Consider the following 18258-nt stretch of genomic DNA (forward strand, 5'->3'; position numbering starts at 1 on the left):
TAGTTCAGGGTGTTTGTGTGACCAGTGTCCTGACCTCTTACACGGGTTCTGTGCCTTGTCAGCAGGTTCATGTCACGGCTCTTTTTTTGCACACGCTTCTGTGTAACTTGAAAGGCAGGTTGTCGGTGACTGTGCTTGTCATGAGGAAACGGCCAGACTAGCCTGAGTGTTGCCGGACAGTGTCTCTCGTCTAACTGGAGGCTGTGTTTGTGCTGCTTCTGGTTTTCAGTAGGACAGTAGCAAGTGTTTTAAACCTTGTAATGTCTTTCTAAGTCTATCTTCAGAGAAATTCCTATGTCTGCAAATGACTAGTCCTTCAGCTCCTAACCTTAAACTACTACATACATTTAGAAAACATTATCTAAAGGCATCTCATATTGAATAAAACTAGACTGTACTTTCAAAGAACTTTAAAAATCATTCGCATTCTCCTGGGAAACTGGGAAGAATAAAAATATGGTTTGTTCACAGTGGCTGGTAGCTGTCCACCCTCTGCAGAAGTGTATCGGAGTATCCTGGTGAATAATACCTGGAAAAGAAATTTGCGATTAGATAGGAAAAACTGTCAAAGGTGGTCTCAAGTGATTCTACACAAGAAACATTAACATAAGTGAAGCTTCATATGTGCTCTTACTAACTACATTCTTCCAGGAATGATTTATGCATACGGTTAGAGACTGAAGAATACCAACTCACAGTGCTGTACTTGAGAAGGATGTATAAAACATGGCTGGAGAGATGGCTCAGTGGTTAAGAGCACTGGCTGCTCTTCCAGAGGTCCTGAATTCAATTCCCAGCAACCACATGGTGACTCACAACTGTCTGTAACTCCAAAATCCAACACCCTCACAGACAAACATGCAGGCAAAATACCAATTCACATAAAATGAAAGTAAATTGTTCATAAAATAAAAGTAAGTTGTTTTCAAAAAAAAAAGAAATGGGGATAATGACAACTAGTATGTTTATTTAGTAAGCAAAATCTTCAATCCAATGGTGAAATTTAATTTCAGACACACTTTTTACCAAGCAAGTAATGTGACTTTTTATAATTTTATGTGTATGTATGTTGCCTGCATGTATTTATATCACTTTCATGTTTTGTGTCCACAGAATCCTAAAGAAGGAATCAAATCTCCTGGCACTGGAGTTACAAATGGTTCTGAGACACCATGTGGGTGTTAAGAATTGAAACTAGATTCTCTTTAAGAGCAGTCAGTGCTCTCAACTGCTGAGCCAGCATTCCAGACCCATATTATTACTTTAAAAGGATAATAACTAAGAGATTTTAATAATATTTTTAATAATTTATTAATGACCTTCATTAGTTCTTAGGTATACATATATAATATGAATGTATCATTTCTGAATTGAACATTTTATAAAAGATTAACATAAAATATTAAGCATAAAGTATTTTAAATGTTTTAGGATCATTTGATATATCATGGGAATAAAATTTTTCTAAACATTCAAAAATAATTAAAATTTAGAAAGTTTGTTTCTAGATAAAATCTAATGTCAGGATCTTGCTTTGTCCTCTTTTAGATAATTCTATCTATGCCTACTTAAAAATTTATGAATTATATTACACTAATTACCTCCATAATTTGTTAAATTAAATGTGAAAAATCATCAGCTGTATTGTTTCCAATAATGTCTTTATATACTCTCAAAGTTGAACAGTGCATACCACATATCTAAAGCTCTCTTAAAGGTTTTTCTCATAAGACCTTTGTCTTATATAATATGCAGTCACTGATAATTGGATACTAACCCCAGAAAGCTCTGAACACCCCAGAAACAACTCACAGACTATATGAAGTTCAAGAAAAGAAAAAACTATTATGCTTAATCTTTACACACCAAGAAAACTTTGACTAATTCCAGGTTACATCTTGTTTTACATGTACTTTATGCTCATTGTAACTAGTAATATCTTAAGCACACTATCAAACCTTTAAAAAAACCAAGCACTGACAAAAATGTATTCGTATACTTTTATGCAAAGATGCTTAAAATCTGTACATTTATCTTTGTTTTTTAAAATAAAGTTGTTCAATTAAAAAAAAAAAAAAAAGACCTTTGTCTTAGTTAGGGTTTTACTGCTGTGTGCAGACACCATGACCAAGGCAAGTCTTATAAAGGCCAACTTTTAATTGAGGCTGGCTTACAGGTTTAGAGGTGCAGTCCATTATCTTCAAAGTGGGAACATGGCAGTATCCAGGCAGGCATGGTGCAGGAGGAGCTGAGCATTCTACATCTTCATCTGAAGGCTGCTAGCAGAATACTGACTTCTAGGCAGCTAGGATGAGGGTCTTAAAGCCCACATTCAGAAATGCCACGCCTATTCCAACAAAGCCACACCTACTCCAACAGGGTCGAGCCTTTTAATAGTGTCATTTCCTGGGTGGAGCATATATAAATCATCACAGCCTTCTACTCTGAAAAATGTCTTGGTAGTGGATTTCTTCCAAGTAGTCTTGCACTTAAGGGTTTACAATTATTTCTCTCTTAGTCTGAGTTAGTACAAATTTTAAAGCTTCTTTCACTCTCCTATGTTCTTTATAAATGTTTCCAGGGTAAGGCAAATACTTTTTATATAAAAGCAAGATGCAGGTTTCCTATGATTTTTTAAATTATATAATATAGTAACCATGTAGCCACAGGAAACTAAAGAACACTCCATGCAACTGTTTTACATCGGAACTAAATTGTTTTATATTTGCCTTTTCAAATTAATAATACAATTTTTGTAAAGACTTGTTTATTTTACTTATATGAATACACTGTATCTGTCTTCAGACACACCAGAAGAGGGCATTAGTTCCTACTACAAATGGTTATGAGCCACCATGTAGTTACTGAACTCAGAACCTCTGGAAGAGCAGCCAGTGCTCTTAACCATTGAGCCATCCCTCCAGCCCCCTTGATAACACAGTTATCAGAAAACATTTACATGTGTTTGTAATGACATTTTTTATTTTAATTGGAAAAAATAATTTTTGTACAATATGTTCTGATCAGTTTCCCCTCCTCCAGCTCCTCTGAGATCCTTCCTGACTCCTCACCCATCCAACTCCACACTCTTCCCCTCTCTGTGTTCTGAAGACAACCAGCAGATAGAAGAGAACTTTAAAAAAAGAAGAAGAATAAGAAACACACAGAAAGAGATAAAAAAAAAAAAAAAAAAAAAAAAACAATCCATGAAAACACAAGATCGGAAACCGTAATACATAAGTAAAAGACAAATTAGACAAAAAATTACCCAAACAAGCATTTGGAGACAAAAAGTCTACAGGAACACCACTGAGTTTGTTTTGTCCTGCCCATCTACTGTGGGGCATGGAGTAAATACACCCAATAAGATTCCACTGAGAAACACTAAGTTTTCCTTTGAACATGGGTGCCAGCTGAAGATGGCTTTGTGGTTATGCGTAGGAGCCCCTGTCCACTCACTGGACCCATTCTGGCCTGATGCTGTCAGGCTCTGTGCACCTGCCCTGGTCTTTGCCCGTTCATGTGTGTGTCATTAATTTTGTGTCTGGAAGACACGAGTCCTTGGAGCTATTCACCATTGTTGGCTCCTACAAGCTTTCCTCCTCATCCTTCTTTATACGTCTCAGAGCCCTGAGGGGAGAGGTTTGAGGAGGACATCCCATTTACAACTGAGAGTTCCAAACTCTCTTCCTCTTAGAACATTGTCTTGTGGAGCTTAGAATAACTCATGAGTCACTTTTTTAACTAGAAATTTTATAATTTAAATTCAGGTCAAACTTTCAAATGGAATCTTCTCTCTGAGTTAAAAACGCAATATAAATGACAAAATATTGTAAAATATAAAGTAACTCATTAATAATTTTATATTACTATAAATTGAAATTATAATGTTTGGATGCTTGATTTAACAAGAAAATCATTAAATTTCTTTTATCCTATTTTATTAAATATGCTACCAAAAAATTGAAATTATGTGTGTGGCTCACATTATTTCTTTTAGACAGTAACTTAAAATAAAAGGTCTCCACTAAATTCACTGACCCTACAAATACTTCTGTAGGTGTCACCAGGCTTATTTACATGCTACCCTACACTGTTACACTTCCGTCTCCAAGACCTTAGAGACTTTAAAGAGGTCAACACTCCCAAAGAAGAAAATATGCCCAGGCACCCCATTAGCCTTCATCAGCAAAGTCACACATGGCATTCTCTGTTGCCATGCATTTAAGAACAATTATTAAAGGTAGGATTTTTAAAAGTATAGCTTACACACCATGACTAAAAGCATCTTGGGTAAGAAAAGGTTTATTTCAGCTAGCAGTTCTTAGGCCATTATCACTGTGGGAACTAAAACAGAAACTGAGGCAGGAACTAAAGCAGAAAACAGGGAGAAATGCATTCCATGGTTCATTCATTTTGCTTTTATATGTCATCTAGGACCATAAAGAGTCATGTTCTTTGCCACTCAAATCACAGTAGCTTGGAAATGACAATAATCTAAATATCCTTCAGCTAATAAATGAATAACAAAAACATGACACATGGTCACCATTAAATACTATTCAGTTGGGGAAAAAATGAAATTATATCTTCCCTAAGTGGATAACACTTGCTATAAACATTATACTGGTCTAAACAAGGTAACTCAGACCAAGGAAGACAAATACTACATGTTCACTCTTATTTACTGATGCTAGCTCCAAACCTTTATATGTGACTACATACCTTCAAGTAACCACAGAAGCAGGGAAATAGAAAAGTTCCTATTGCAGGGAGAAAGAGCTCTGGAGAGGGGGTAGGGGGACTCCTAAAAGAAAAAATGAGGGAGATGGGACTTAACCTGGAAGGAAATATGGAGGCCAGTAGAGGGGGCAAAAGAGGAAGAAGTTTAAAAACAAAAGCTCTGAAGATGTTGTAAAAGACCATAGAGGAATTTTTATACTTACTTAAATACATACAAAATGAGACTGAGCTTAGGGCTTCCCCCCAGATCCTCCAACCTTCCCTTCTAGCTCACCTCCATTCCTTTGTGGTAGTCACCAATAAATACTCAGAAAGACTTTCTTACCATAGACCTCCAGTGCCTAGGAACAGGCTGAGGCTATCAAAGGTTATTTTCACTGTTCTTCCTGAGTAAGGTAACCCAGAGCCAGAAAGACACCTATATAATATGTACTCACTTATATTTGGACGTTAACCATAAAATGCAGGATAACCACGCTACACTCCACAGACCCAAAAAAACTAAGTAATAAGGAGAGCCAACGGGAGAATGAGTGAATCTCACTCAGAGGAAGAAACAAAATGGTCACCAGAGGTGGCTGGAGAGAGGGAACTGGGTGTGAGAGGATGTGAGCAGGGGGATGGGGATGGCAATCATGTGGGGGGAGAGGGGACAAGAGAGGGCTGGGAGTAAAGATGGAAATCAGTGAGAGACAACTGGAGACCTAGGATGGGGCTGGGACTATGGAGAGCCTTTGAGGATGATCCTCGCTGACATTTCTACCAACGAGGAGATAGACTGAAGTGGCCACCTCCTATAGCCGGGCAGGAATTTTAGTGGAAGGAGGGGGATATCAACCCAACCCGCCCCAAATTGGTCCTGCTGACAACATGTGCAGAGGGATAAAAATAGAGCAGAGACAAAGGAAACAGCCAGCCATGACTCATTAATAACTATCTGCTATGTTTGAAAACAGAAGCCTAGTATAACTGTCTCCTGTGATGTCTCATCCAGCAGTGGATGGAGGCAGATGCAAAGACCCAGAGCCAAACATTAGGCAGAGCTCGGGAAAAGTGGGGGATAGAATTGAGTGACCTGGAGGGGTCAAGGGCTCCACAAGAAGACCTACAGAGTCACCTAACCTGAGCCCACAGGGCTCACAGAAACTGAACCACCAACCTAAGAGACTAGACTTAGCTCCACCACCCACATTTGTAACAGATGCGCAGCTTGCTTTTCGTGTGGGTCCCTAAGAATCAGAGCAGGGTGTGGGGCTGTCTCTATTCCCTGCCATCAAATCACCTTTCCCAGGGTGGGTGGTATGGGGGGCTTCTCTGAGGAGAAGGGGAGATAATTTTGGGAGGGACTTGTAGGGGAGAAACTTGGAGCAGAGGAGGGAAGGGGCTATTGATTGGGATGTAATGTGAATAAAAATAATTATGAAAAGAAAAACAAGAAAAATTTATCCCAATTAATAAAATCATTGAGTTTATAAAAATAAAATAAAATCAATGTTATTACATGTCACAAAGAAAATAACTGGGCAGTAGTTGTGCACACCGATAGTCCTAGAACTCAGGAGGCAGAAAAAGGTGGATCTCTGTGAGTTCAAAGCCAGCCTGGCCCACAGAGGCTTCCAGGCCAGCAAATGTTACACAAGGACAAACCCTGTCTAGCAAAAACAAAAAATCAACAACAAATAATTCCAGAAAAAATGGTAATTACTAAATATTAAAGCAAATAGGTAACAGCTGTAGTTTATATATAACATGTAAGTTTTTAACTCTAGAATCTGCATTTTCTAATAATGATCTAGAAAACATAAACAGGTTGCATTTTTCACGCTTTGTATTTGTCAAGACTTAGTTGTTTTATTCCATTTTTTTTTCTTCACAAGTTTATTTTATTTAAAGGGGCAATATAATTCTCATTTTTGTTTACATGATCTGAGGCTTAGGCTCACTGCTCTGTAAATCAACTTCACCTTTTAAAGTACTAATCTGAGCTGCGAGTAGGGCTCAGTGGTGGTGCTCTTGCCTGACAAGCATAGGGCCTGGGGTTCAGTTCCTGGGTTGCAAAAATACTTCCTTTCCATGAGGTAAAAGATCTCAGAAAGAAGCTATACATTGGCCTCATGCAGAACTTCAAAGTCCACATATTTACACACTCAATACAAAAAGGCTGATTGGTGACTTGGATGTGCTTGGCCCATGGGAAGAGACACTCTTCCTGGCTGCCTTCAGCTCAAGATGCAGAACCGTGAGCTCCTTGTGCAGCAACATGTCTGCCTGGACACAGATATGCTTCCGGCCATGATGATAATGACAGAACCTCTGGAACTGTAAGTCAGCCGCAATTAAATGTCCACTATAAAAGTGCCATGTTAACGGTGTCTCTCACTGCAGTGAACCCAAGGAGAGCAGGCTGTGTTTGGAACCCGTAACCACTGCAATACTGAACTCTTCAGTCCTCCTCACCTTACAATTTCCTCTGGGTAGCAGTTGTTGATGCTGTTGATGTAGTCCTGCAGGAGAGAGCCTGGCTCTGCCTTTATCTCCTGGACCTTCTTAAGTCCACCACTTGTCACAAAAAGCCGTCGGGCTTTGCTGTCGTGTGGCAGCACCTTGAAGAAAAAAGTGCACAAAACATCATCTCTTCTTTCCCAAGCTAGAGTTTCACCACTGAAAATAACTTGGTAGAGAATTGATTCTCAGTGTATCTATAACATAGTCGGCCAAATATGGTGGTAATCAGAAGTAAAATACACTCTTTTGAAAAGTATATTAACTTTTTGTGCTGTAGAAATGTAACAAGGCACTGAACACGAGCAAAGTTAAATGTTATTCACGCCCAAGTGAAGCCTACCTACACTCACCCCTCTGAGGTCTCTCCACCCTCTAAAAAAATGAAAGGCAAGCTCCTTAACTAGGCAAGGCCTTACAAGTTATCTTCTATTCATCTCCTAAATGTCTAAATAGCTTGACTCCCACCAGCCCTATCTCCAACCGAAGCTGTTTCAGTAATGAAGAGTCCAAATGCTGCAGCACTGCTGGTCTCTGCCCTGGTCTCCTCTTTAGAATGCTTTCTCACCACCCAGAACCATCCACACTGGCTGGGGGCTCCCAATCATTGTCTGCAGCCCTAGCTGTAGGAAGGTACTGGCCAGGTAAAGTAGCAGACACATGTGATCTCAGCACACAGGCCAGAGGAGCACAGGCCAGGACGACTATGAATTTGAGGACAGCTGTAGTGCCACTGGACAGTTGGCTGCAGGGATTTTTTACATTCACCAAGGACAAGTAGAAGCTGGTCCAGGCAGGAATCTGACTCTGGCCCTTTACTCAGGAAACTGGCCTAGATTAAGAGTATTTACATTTGAAGCTCAAGACAATACATTTCCTTTTTAAAGCTTAGAGCATAATGTTTACATTTGTAGCTCATCCGGATGTAGGTGTGGCAGTCTCTTTGTCTCTTGGACACCCTTTCCCCTTAATCCCAGTTAGCCTCCTGAAGGATGTTTACAAGATTTTTGATCATTAACATACTTGTTGCCTGACTCAATTATCTTTCTGCTTGTAATTGTGGTGGTTTAAAAAGGGAACTAAATAAAAAAGACTTCACTTCAGCCTCAGGACTAGCCTGTTACAATTTTGACTTTGACTGTCTCTCTTTTCTTTCAATCCTCGCCCCTGCCCTGGGGAACCTGTTGTTTGACAGAGCTGGTCTCGGACAGACAAGCAGAGGATACTCAGTGACTCCCAATTTAAAAAAATCCAAGGTCTAGGGAAGAAAGTCGCTAGGTTTGATACCCAGGCAGGGAAGGGTGGAGGGAAGAAAAAACATAGGGAGAAGCCTTTAAGGAACTATCTCATCTTCTGGCAGCAAACACTGTCAAAGTCACACATATAAGAGATGTTATGAGATAGCATCTTCAGTTCCCTTGACTTTGGTGGTCTAACCCACACATATTCTATTGATTTTTCTCTTTTTAATTTTTCTTATGTATTTGGTCATGTTTCCTCGTCCATACTCCTGCCAGATCCTCCCCATTTCCCTAACCCGTCCATCCAACATTCTCTCTCTCTCTCTCTCTCTCTCTCTCTCTCTCTCTCTCTCTCTCTGCCTCTGCCTGTGCCTATGCATGTGTGACACAAAAACACATAATGACTTCTTTTATTTGCTTAGTATGCGCCTTCAACACTGGAGGTCAGTGTTCACTAATGAGCACTATGTTCAGTAAGTTCAGTAAGAGACCCATGTCTTTCTCATTGACCTAAATACTATACTATAAGAGGAACTGTTCCAGAGCTGACATCTGGGGATCACCCACTCATCCCTTGCTGCTCCTCAGGTAACTAAATTAGCCAGCCACTTCCTACTTAGCATCTAAAACACATGAAAGTAAAAACTGGGCCAGCTTTCTCCATGTAAAATGCAGTTTTCTACCTACACCGTGTGGTCACTCAGACTGTCAAATCACCAAGGGGGAAAGAGCAGTCCACCGTTTTCTTGGACTGAGGAAGGCAGAACACAGGTCTGTTACACCGAACCCTGTTCAGAGGCATCATCTCAGGGAAACTTTGCTTCCAGTAATGACTACTCAATCTGTAGCCTGGCTTTCAGATGAACGCCTTGTAGGAAGCTAACTTGACTGTAGAGTCTAAAGTTTTGAGATTCACACCAGCAGTCTCAGCATGAGGTGAGGAATATTCAAATGAACTCTTCTGTTAATTAATCAAAAGTGGCAATTGTCTTCCTCACTCAAATGCTGTTTCTTTTTCTGTTTACTTTTTGATTTTTGTTTGTTTGAGACATAGTCTTCACTATGTAGCCCTGGCTAGCTTAGAACTTGCTGTGCAGACCAGGCTGGGCCTGAACTTACAGAGACTGGCCTGCGTCTGCTTCCCAAGAGCTGGGATAAATGTGCATATCATCATGACAGGTCTAAATATTTGATTCCTTTAAAACAATATTTGGTTATTTTGTTTTCATGCTGTCGTTATTTAATATGTGTCTTGGACTAAAATAATGTTTAAATATATACCATCTCATTTAATGTTTACAATAAAAAAGCACTTACTATTCCCAACTCACATCTAACCAAACTAAGTCTTTGGAGGGTCAAGACTTTGCCAAAGAATTAGAGTGTGGTAGGGGTTACCCTAGTTCAAGGGTAGAGCTTATGTCTATATGTCTATAAAACCTTCAGTACCATACTGAGCACAAAACAATAAATTCTATCCCACACAAGACCATGGTGGCTGGTGACTGGCATGGACTCTTGATATGTCGAATATATAAAGCACGGTCTCAGTAGTTCTCAGAAGCCAAACACCAAATCTGACCCACCGTGGCTGTCGTGAGGTCCTTCCTCTGTCACCCCATGTTTCTCAGCTTAACATTTCTATCATACTATCATTTACATGATATATAATAAACATGCAATTATCTTTAAAATTATCTAAGAAACTGTCACATTTATTAATTTTAAACTAAGGCTGTGAATATGACGGACTAGAGAGATGGCAGTTAAGAGCACTGATATTTGAAGAGGACTGGGGATTGATTCCCAGACCCACATGGTGGCTGACAATTATCCAGTTCCAAGTAGCCTGTGCCCTCTTCTGACCTTCACACGGTGCTTAGAGACACGTGTCAGCAAATGCTTACATAAAAAATTTAAATGAAACATTTTAAAACAAATGAATATGGCTAAATGGCTGTAAGAATCTGAAAACTATTTTGACTGGACCCTTCTAGTCTCATCTGTCCCCAGAGCTAGGGCCATCCCACTGCCATCGAGACCCACAACCTGACCAGAAATTGCTGATCACCCAAGAGCACTCTCACTCCTAAACTCTCAGGTGAGACTCCACTTTTCTCTACTGACTGTCCAAAGAGAGACCTGCCAGGAACTCGCAGGGCACAGGAATCTCGAGGCTGCCTGGGACTGGACCCTTCTGGTCTCTATCTGTGTCCAGAGCTGGTGCTGCCCCACTGTCGTTAAGACATAAAACCTGTCTCCAGAGAGCTGATCACCCAGGAGCATTCTCACCCCTAAGCCCACAGGCTCACGAGCTCACAGGAGGGACAAGCTCCAGTCAGAGACAACAAGACCAACTTACATCACAGATAACCAGATGGCAAAAGACAAAGTGCAAGAACCTAAGCAACAGAAACCAAGATAACCTGGAAACATCAGACTCCAGTTCTCCCACCACAACAAATAGTAGATATCCCAACACACCAGAAAAACCAGATGATTTGTACTTAAAATCATGCCACATGATGATTATAGAGAGCTTTAAGAAAATTATGAATAACCCCCTTAAAGAAATACAGAAGAACACAGGTAAACAAGTAAAAGCCCTTAAGGAGGAAACACAAAAACCACTTAAAGAGCTACAAAACACATAACCAAACAGGTGAAAGAACTGAACAAAACCATCCAGGATCTAAAATGAAAATAGAATCAATAAAGAAATCACAGAAGGAAACAACCCTGGAGATAGAAAACCTATGAAAGAGATTAGGAGTTGTAGATGCAGGCATCACTAACAGATACAGAGATTGGAGAGATAATCTCAGGTGCAGAACATACCATAGAAAACATTGACACAATTAGTCAGAGAAAATGCAAAAAACAAAAGTCCTAGCCCAAAATATCCAAGAAATCCAGGTCACAATAAGAAGACCAAAACTAAGAATAATAGGTGTAGAAGAGAGCGAAGATTTCTAACTAAAAGGACCAGTAAATATAACAAAATTATAGAAGAAAACTTCCCTAACTTAAAGAAAGAGATGTCCATGAACATACAAGAAGCCTTCAGAACTCCAAATAGATTGGACCATAAAAGAAATTCCTCCCATCACATAATAGTCGAGACACCAAATTCACAAAACAGAGACACAATATGAAAAGCAGTAAGGGAAAGAGGTTAAGTCACATATAAAGGCAGACCTATCAGAATTACACCAGTCTTCTCAACAGAGACTATAAAAGCTATCCTGGCCAGATGTCATGCAGATCCTAAGAGAACACAAATGCCAGCCCAGGCTACTAAATCCAGAAGAACCCTCAATTACTGTAGATAAAGAAATCAAAATATTTCATGACAAAAACAAATTTACACAATACCTTTCTACAAATTCAGCCATACGAAGGATAATAGATGGAAAACTCCAATACAAGGAGAGAAATTACACCTTAGGAAAATCAAGAAAGTAATTTTCTTGAAATAAACCCAAAAGAAGATAACTACACAAACATAATTCTACCTCTAACAACAAAAAAATAACAGGAAATAACAATCACTATTCCTTAATATCTTTTAACATCAATGGACTCAACTCCCCAATAAAAAGACATAGACTGAATATGTAAATAGGACCCAGCATTTTGCTGCATACAGGAAATTCATCTCAGTGACAAAGACAGACACTTCCTCAGAAAAAAAAAAAAAAAAAAAAAAAAAAAGGCTTGTAAAAAAAATATCCAAGCAAATGGTCCCAAGAAACAAGCTGGAGTAGCCATTCTAATATCGAATAAAATTGATTATCAACCAAAAGTTATCAAAAAAGATAAGGAAGGACAGGTTTTACTCATCAAAGGAAAAATTTATCAAGATAATCTCTCAATCCTGAACATCTATGCTCCAAAATCAAGGGCACCTATATTCATAAAAGAAATTTTATTAAAGATCAAAGCATATATTTCACCACACACAATAAGAGTGGGAGATAAGAGTGGGAGACTTCAACACCCAACTCTCATCAATGGACAGATCATGAAACAGAAACTGAACAGAGACACAGTGAAACTAACAGAAGTTATGAACCAAATGGATTTAACAGACATCTATAGAACATTTCATCCTAAAGCAAAAGAATACACCTTCTTCTCAGAACCTCATGGTACCTTCTCTAAAACTGACCATATAATCGGTCACAAAACAGCCCTCAACAGATACAAGAAGACTGAAATACTCCCATGCATTCTATCAGATCACTATGGACTAAGACTGGTCTTCAATAACAACAAAAACAACAAAAGCTCATATACTCACGGAAGCTGAACAATGCTCTACTCAACGATACCTTGGATAATTAAATAGTAAAGCCCAGAGTCCCCCTTAAAGAAGTGAATGGAAAAGCAACAAATTGGCAGATTAATTTACTTTTCTTACCTTACTGAACTGCCCAACAACATGTTTCAGGATATTGGGAGGTGCGTCGTACAGGAATGGCTCAAGGGCTGGTAGGTAGGTGCATTTCTGAAGAATATTCTTTATGGCTTTTTTACTCTATTGAAACACAAAGCAAAATGCATATAAAATATTAACATTTCATAGCCTATATTCCTAGACTTGGAAATGAAACTAGTTTACTGGTTGTAATAGTTTGTATGTGCTTGGCCCAGGGAGTAGCACTGTCAGGAGGTGTAGCATTGCTGGAGTAGAAGTGTCACTGTGGGTGTGGCTTTAATACCTTCATCCTAGCTGCCTGGAAGCCAGTTTCTGTTATCTCCCTCTGGACATGAGGTGGAATTCTCAGCTCCTCTAGCCCCATGTCTGCCCGGATGCTGCCATGCTCCTGCCTTGATGATAATGGACTGAGCCTCTGAACCTGTAAGCCATCCCCAATTAAATGTTCTTATAAGAGTTGCCTTGGTCATGGTTTCTGTTCACAGTGGTAAAACCCTAACTAAAACACAAATCTAGCCTGCATTTGTTACATTTTTAAAAATAGTTGTAGAAAAAAACTATTTTGACTGGCTTTTATCATACAATTGCTTCTTGCTAAACCTTAAAACATTAAGTAATTAAATTCTTAAAATATCTGTGAAAATATAAAGCATAAAGTTAGAGGCTATAAATTATCATACAATACATAAGTTACATAGACAACACAGAATATTGTATAAATTTTGTAAAAATGAAAACACATAACTAAAATATTCTATTTCTTCTAATCAATAAATCTAAGAAAATACCTATTATACAGTATCATTTTTAGGTAGGTGTGCACTCGGAAGTATTTACTGCATGCATATTTCAGTCTGCATTTGCAGAGATGCTGCTGTGCCACAGGTAGACATTTCCTCCTCCTCAAGCTGAAGCAGAAGAGATTTACTGAGCTCTCAACACCAGGGAATGCATCCTTCACCAGCAAAAGGATTTACACTGCCTGTACCCAGGATGCATTGCATGTCCCCAGACCGCCTTGCATGTATCCAGTGTTGCCTTTCCTTCAGCACTGTTCCTGCTTTTAGAGCAACACAATGCAGCGCTGCCCTTAACAACAATATGACAAAAAGATGACTGTGGCATGTGACAGCTAGTTCTGAAGCTGGTGACTTTGCTTCTCTTCCATTCTAAAATGCTGCCCAGCTGCGCATAGCTGTTTTCTGAAAACTGCACACCTCACACCGCGATGCATCTGTGTGTCCTAGGAAACTGTTCTGCTTACATGTTCTTTCTCTGAGGCCTTCTAATTTTGTTACTTGATGTTGATAAATAGTCTGTATTTGTCAGGCTTTGGCAGAGCCTCTCAGGAGAAAGCTATATCAGGCTTTTGCCAGCATGCATTTCTTGGTATCCAAAATATTGTCTGGGTTTGGTGACTATATATGGGATGGAGCCCAAGGTGGGGCAGTCTCTGGATGGCCTTTCCTTCAGTCTCTGCTCCACATTTTGTCTTTGTATTTCCTCCTGTGATTATTTTGTTTCCTCTTTTAAGAACAGAAGCATCCACATTTTGGTCTTCCTTCTTCTTGAGCTACATGTGGTCTATGAATTGTATCTTGGGTATTTCCAGCTTCTGGAATAATATCCAATGAGTGTGTACTCTTCCTCTACTCAAAGGATAAACAGGCTGAGAAAAAAATTAAGGAAATGGCACCCTTCACAATAGTGCCAAACAGTAATTGCAGAAAGCAATCTACAGATTCAATGAAATCCCCATCAAACTTCTAACTCAATTCTTCATAGAGTTAGAAAGAGCAATTTGGAAGCTGCCGCCTTTTCCCCCATCCCACCATGCGAGGCTGCAGTGCATGATTAAAGAATGCCACGGGTTCCATTGGGGAACGTCCTTCTGAGGAATGTCATCCGGCATACAGATGCTCACAGTAAGATTCAGGAGGAGTCTGGCATGTGGAAAATCAGAGAACTAGAGAAGCAGATGGAGGATGCTTACCAGGGGACCAGAAGGAACACAGTACTCAGCAGCTCAAGCCGGATGAGAAGTGATGGTTTTGATGAAGAAAGTCAGAGAGACTACTAGAGATCAAAGAATAAAATTTCTGGGGCCCAAGAAGATAATTTTCTTAAGACCAAATCCTGAAACAAGAAGTTATATGATTATGAATCCAATATACCAGACAGATGGGGTCACAGTGGTTATAAAGAGTGGTATCCTGAAGAGTTTGAAACAGACAGTAGTGATCAGCAAGACATTACCAAAGGGGGGGAGAGTCTCCCCAAGTAAAAATCATCTGCCCATGAATCATGAAAATATAAGAAAACAAAAAAAAATCTCATAAGAAGAAGAGGAAAAAAAATGGTTACGCAAAAAAACAGAAGAAGAACAAAAAGGAAGCTACAGACATAGCAGCAGTTTCCTCAAGTGAGTTCTCAGAGGAAACTCAGGCTTCTCTACCAGGAAAAAGAAGCAACCACACAAGAGCAAGAAAAAATCCAGGAAAAAGTCTCCTAAAAAACCTTTACCTTTAGGGAGAGAAAGTGATGCTTCTCAGACAGATGATCCTATGTCTAGCAGTTCTGAAGAAATCAAGGAAAGAGACGCTAAGAAAACCAAAAGGAAAAAGAAAGAGAAAAAGAACATCCATGTTCCTGTGTGTCACCCTGAGGTACAGGACAGGACAAGCAAGCGTAGGAACTGGAAGGTGGTTACTCATGCAAGGAGGTTAAAGGTCAGAGTTGTCCTGCCACAGATACCTTTTCTCCTATTTTGGCTTGTTAATCTCCATCCCTTTTTGTTAATAGGGAACCTGGTATTTTCTTAAGGTTTTTTTTTTTTTTGAAGAGATTATTTTTTTCCAATTAATCACTTAGGGTACAGTACCTATATAGCAAATTAAAGGACCCAGAAAGCTGAACTCAGTAGTGACCTGGGCACACCAATTGGAATGTTGGATTTGGGGGACTCAAGGGTCTGGAACAACCTGAGATTCCACCTCACACCAGTCAGATTGGCCAAGATCAAAAATTCAGATGACAGCAGATGCTGGCGAGAATGTGGAGAAAGAGGAACACTTCTCCACTGTTGGTGGGGTTGTAAACTGGTACAACCACTCTGGAAATCAGTCTGACAGTTCCTCAGAAAATTGGACATAGTACTACCCAAAGACCCAGTTATTCCACTTCTGGAAATATACCCCAGAGACACTCCAATATACAACAAAGATACATGCACCACAATGTTCATAGCAGCCCTATTTATAATAGCCAGAAGCTGGACACCCAGATGTCCTTCAGTAGATGAATGAATACAAAAATTGTGGTACATTTACACAATGGAGTACTTCTCAGCTATCAGAAACAATGACCTTATGAAATTCTTAAGAAAATGGATGCATCTAGAGAATATCATCCTGAGTGAGGTAACCCAGTAACAAAAGAACAGACATACTATGCAGTCACTGATAATTGGATACTAGCCCCAGAAAGCTCTGAATACCCAAGAAACAACTCACAGACTATATGAAGCTCAAAAAGAAAAAAAAGCCAAAAGGTGGAAGCCTCAGTCCTTCTTAGAAAAAAAATAAGTGTATAGCACCCTCTCAAAGTGAGGTACACCTAGACATTAAATCATTAATAATTCATGAGCTAAGAAGATAGCCTTGTGGCAATCCTTGGTATTTAAAAATCATCACACTTAATCTTTACACACCAAGAAAACTTTGACTATTTCCAGGTTACATCTTGTTTTACATGTACTTTATGCTCATTATAACTAGTGAGATTTCAATGCACACTATCAAACCTTTAAAAAAAAATCAAGTACTTCCTCAGAAAAATGGACATAGTACTACCTGAAGACCCAGTTATTCTGCTTCTGGGCATATACCCCAGAGACACTCCAACATACAACAAAGATACATGCACCACAATGTTCATTGCAGCTCTATTTATAATAGTCAGAAGCTGGAAAGAACTCAGATGTCCTTCAGTAGATGAATGGATACAAAAATTGTGGTACATTTATACAATGGAGTACTACTCAGCTATCAGAAACAATGGCTTAACAAAATTCTTAAGAAAATGGATGCATCTAGAGAATATTATCCTGAGTGAGGTAACCCAGTCACAAAACAAAAGACATAATATGCAGTCACTGATAACAGGATACTAACCCCAGAAAGCTCTCAACACCCCAGAAACAACTCACAGACTGTGTGAAGGTCAAGAAAAAAAAGCATATATTTTAATTAAAATAGAACTGTATCACATCCCCCTTTCCTTCCTACAACCCCTCCCAGTTTCTCTCCTATCCCCTCAAATTAATACCCTTTTTTCCTATATTATTGTTACATATATACATATGTGTATGTATATGTACCCACAAATACTTAATTAAAACCTTAAAAATGTATTTGTATACTTCTATGCAAAAATGAACATTTATCTTTGTTTTTTAAAATAAAGTTTTTCAATAAAAAAATCAAGTACTGACAAAAATGTATTCATATACTTTTATGCAAAAATTCTTTTAAAAATCTGTACATTTATCTCTGTTTTTTAAAATAAAGTTGTTAAAAAAATTCAGGTGACAGCAGATGCTGGTGAGGATGTGGAGAAAGAGGAACACTCCTCCATTGCTGGTGGGATTGCAAGCTGATACATCCACTTTGGATATCAATCTAGTGGTTCCTCAGAAAAAGTGGAAATAGTTCTACCTGAAGACCAAGCTAAACCATTAATGGCCATATACCTAAAAGATGTTCCAACATATAACAAGAACCCATGCTCCACTATGTTTATAGCAGCCTTATTTATAATAGCCAGAAACTGGAAACAACCCATATGTTCCTCAACAGAAGAATGGATCCAGAAAACGTATTACATTTACACATTAGAATACTACTCAAATATTAAAAAGGACAACTTCACAAGTTCTGCAGGCAAACTGATGGAACTTGAAAATATCATCCCAAGTGAGGTAACCCAGACCCAAAAGGACATACATGGTATGTACTCACTGATAAATGGATATTAGCCCAAAATCTCAGAATACCCACAATGCAACTCACAGAGCACATGCAGCTAACAAGAAGGAAAGCCAAAGCATGGAGGCCTCGGTTTTACTTAGAAGGGGGAACAAAATAATCTCAGAAGGCAGAGAGAGGGATGGACCTGGGTGGGGAAGGGAAGGGGGAGGGAAAAGTGGGGCATAATCAGGTATGGGAAGAGACAATAGGGAAGTCCAGAAGCCTAGAGAATAAATAGAAATATGTAGCAGTGGGGAGTGGGGAACCACTAGAAAGTCCCAGATGCCAGGGTTGTTAAATGCTC

The 18258-nt window shown here is 39.2% G+C and overlaps 1 protein-coding gene and 1 pseudogene across 4 annotated transcripts in view; one reads left to right on the top strand and one right to left on the bottom strand.

Moving 5' to 3' along the window:
- Positions 1-465: 465 nt before the first annotated feature.
- Positions 466-18258, bottom strand: part of LOC308422516 (sperm-associated antigen 6) — a gene marked incomplete at both ends in the record, with an annotated part of 47563 nt that continues 29770 nt past the window's right edge. For all 3 annotated transcript variants that reach the window (XM_080919156.1, XM_080919157.1, XM_080919155.1), the window contains 3 exons: positions 466-529; positions 7201-7346; positions 12910-13026. In XM_080919156.1, coding sequence (XP_080775282.1) covers positions 466-529; positions 7201-7346; positions 12910-13026 — 327 coding nt within the window. The remainder of the gene's footprint in view (positions 530-7200; positions 7347-12909; positions 13027-18258) is intronic.
- Positions 14789-15749, top strand: LOC308422573 (uncharacterized protein NKAPD1-like; annotated as a pseudogene). The gene has a single exon. The product of its transcript is annotated as an uncharacterized protein NKAPD1-like (transcript).

This window comes from Micromys minutus (assembly GCF_963924665.1).
Source record: "Micromys minutus genome assembly, chromosome: 7".
Taxonomy (NCBI): domain Eukaryota; kingdom Metazoa; phylum Chordata; class Mammalia; order Rodentia; family Muridae; genus Micromys; species Micromys minutus.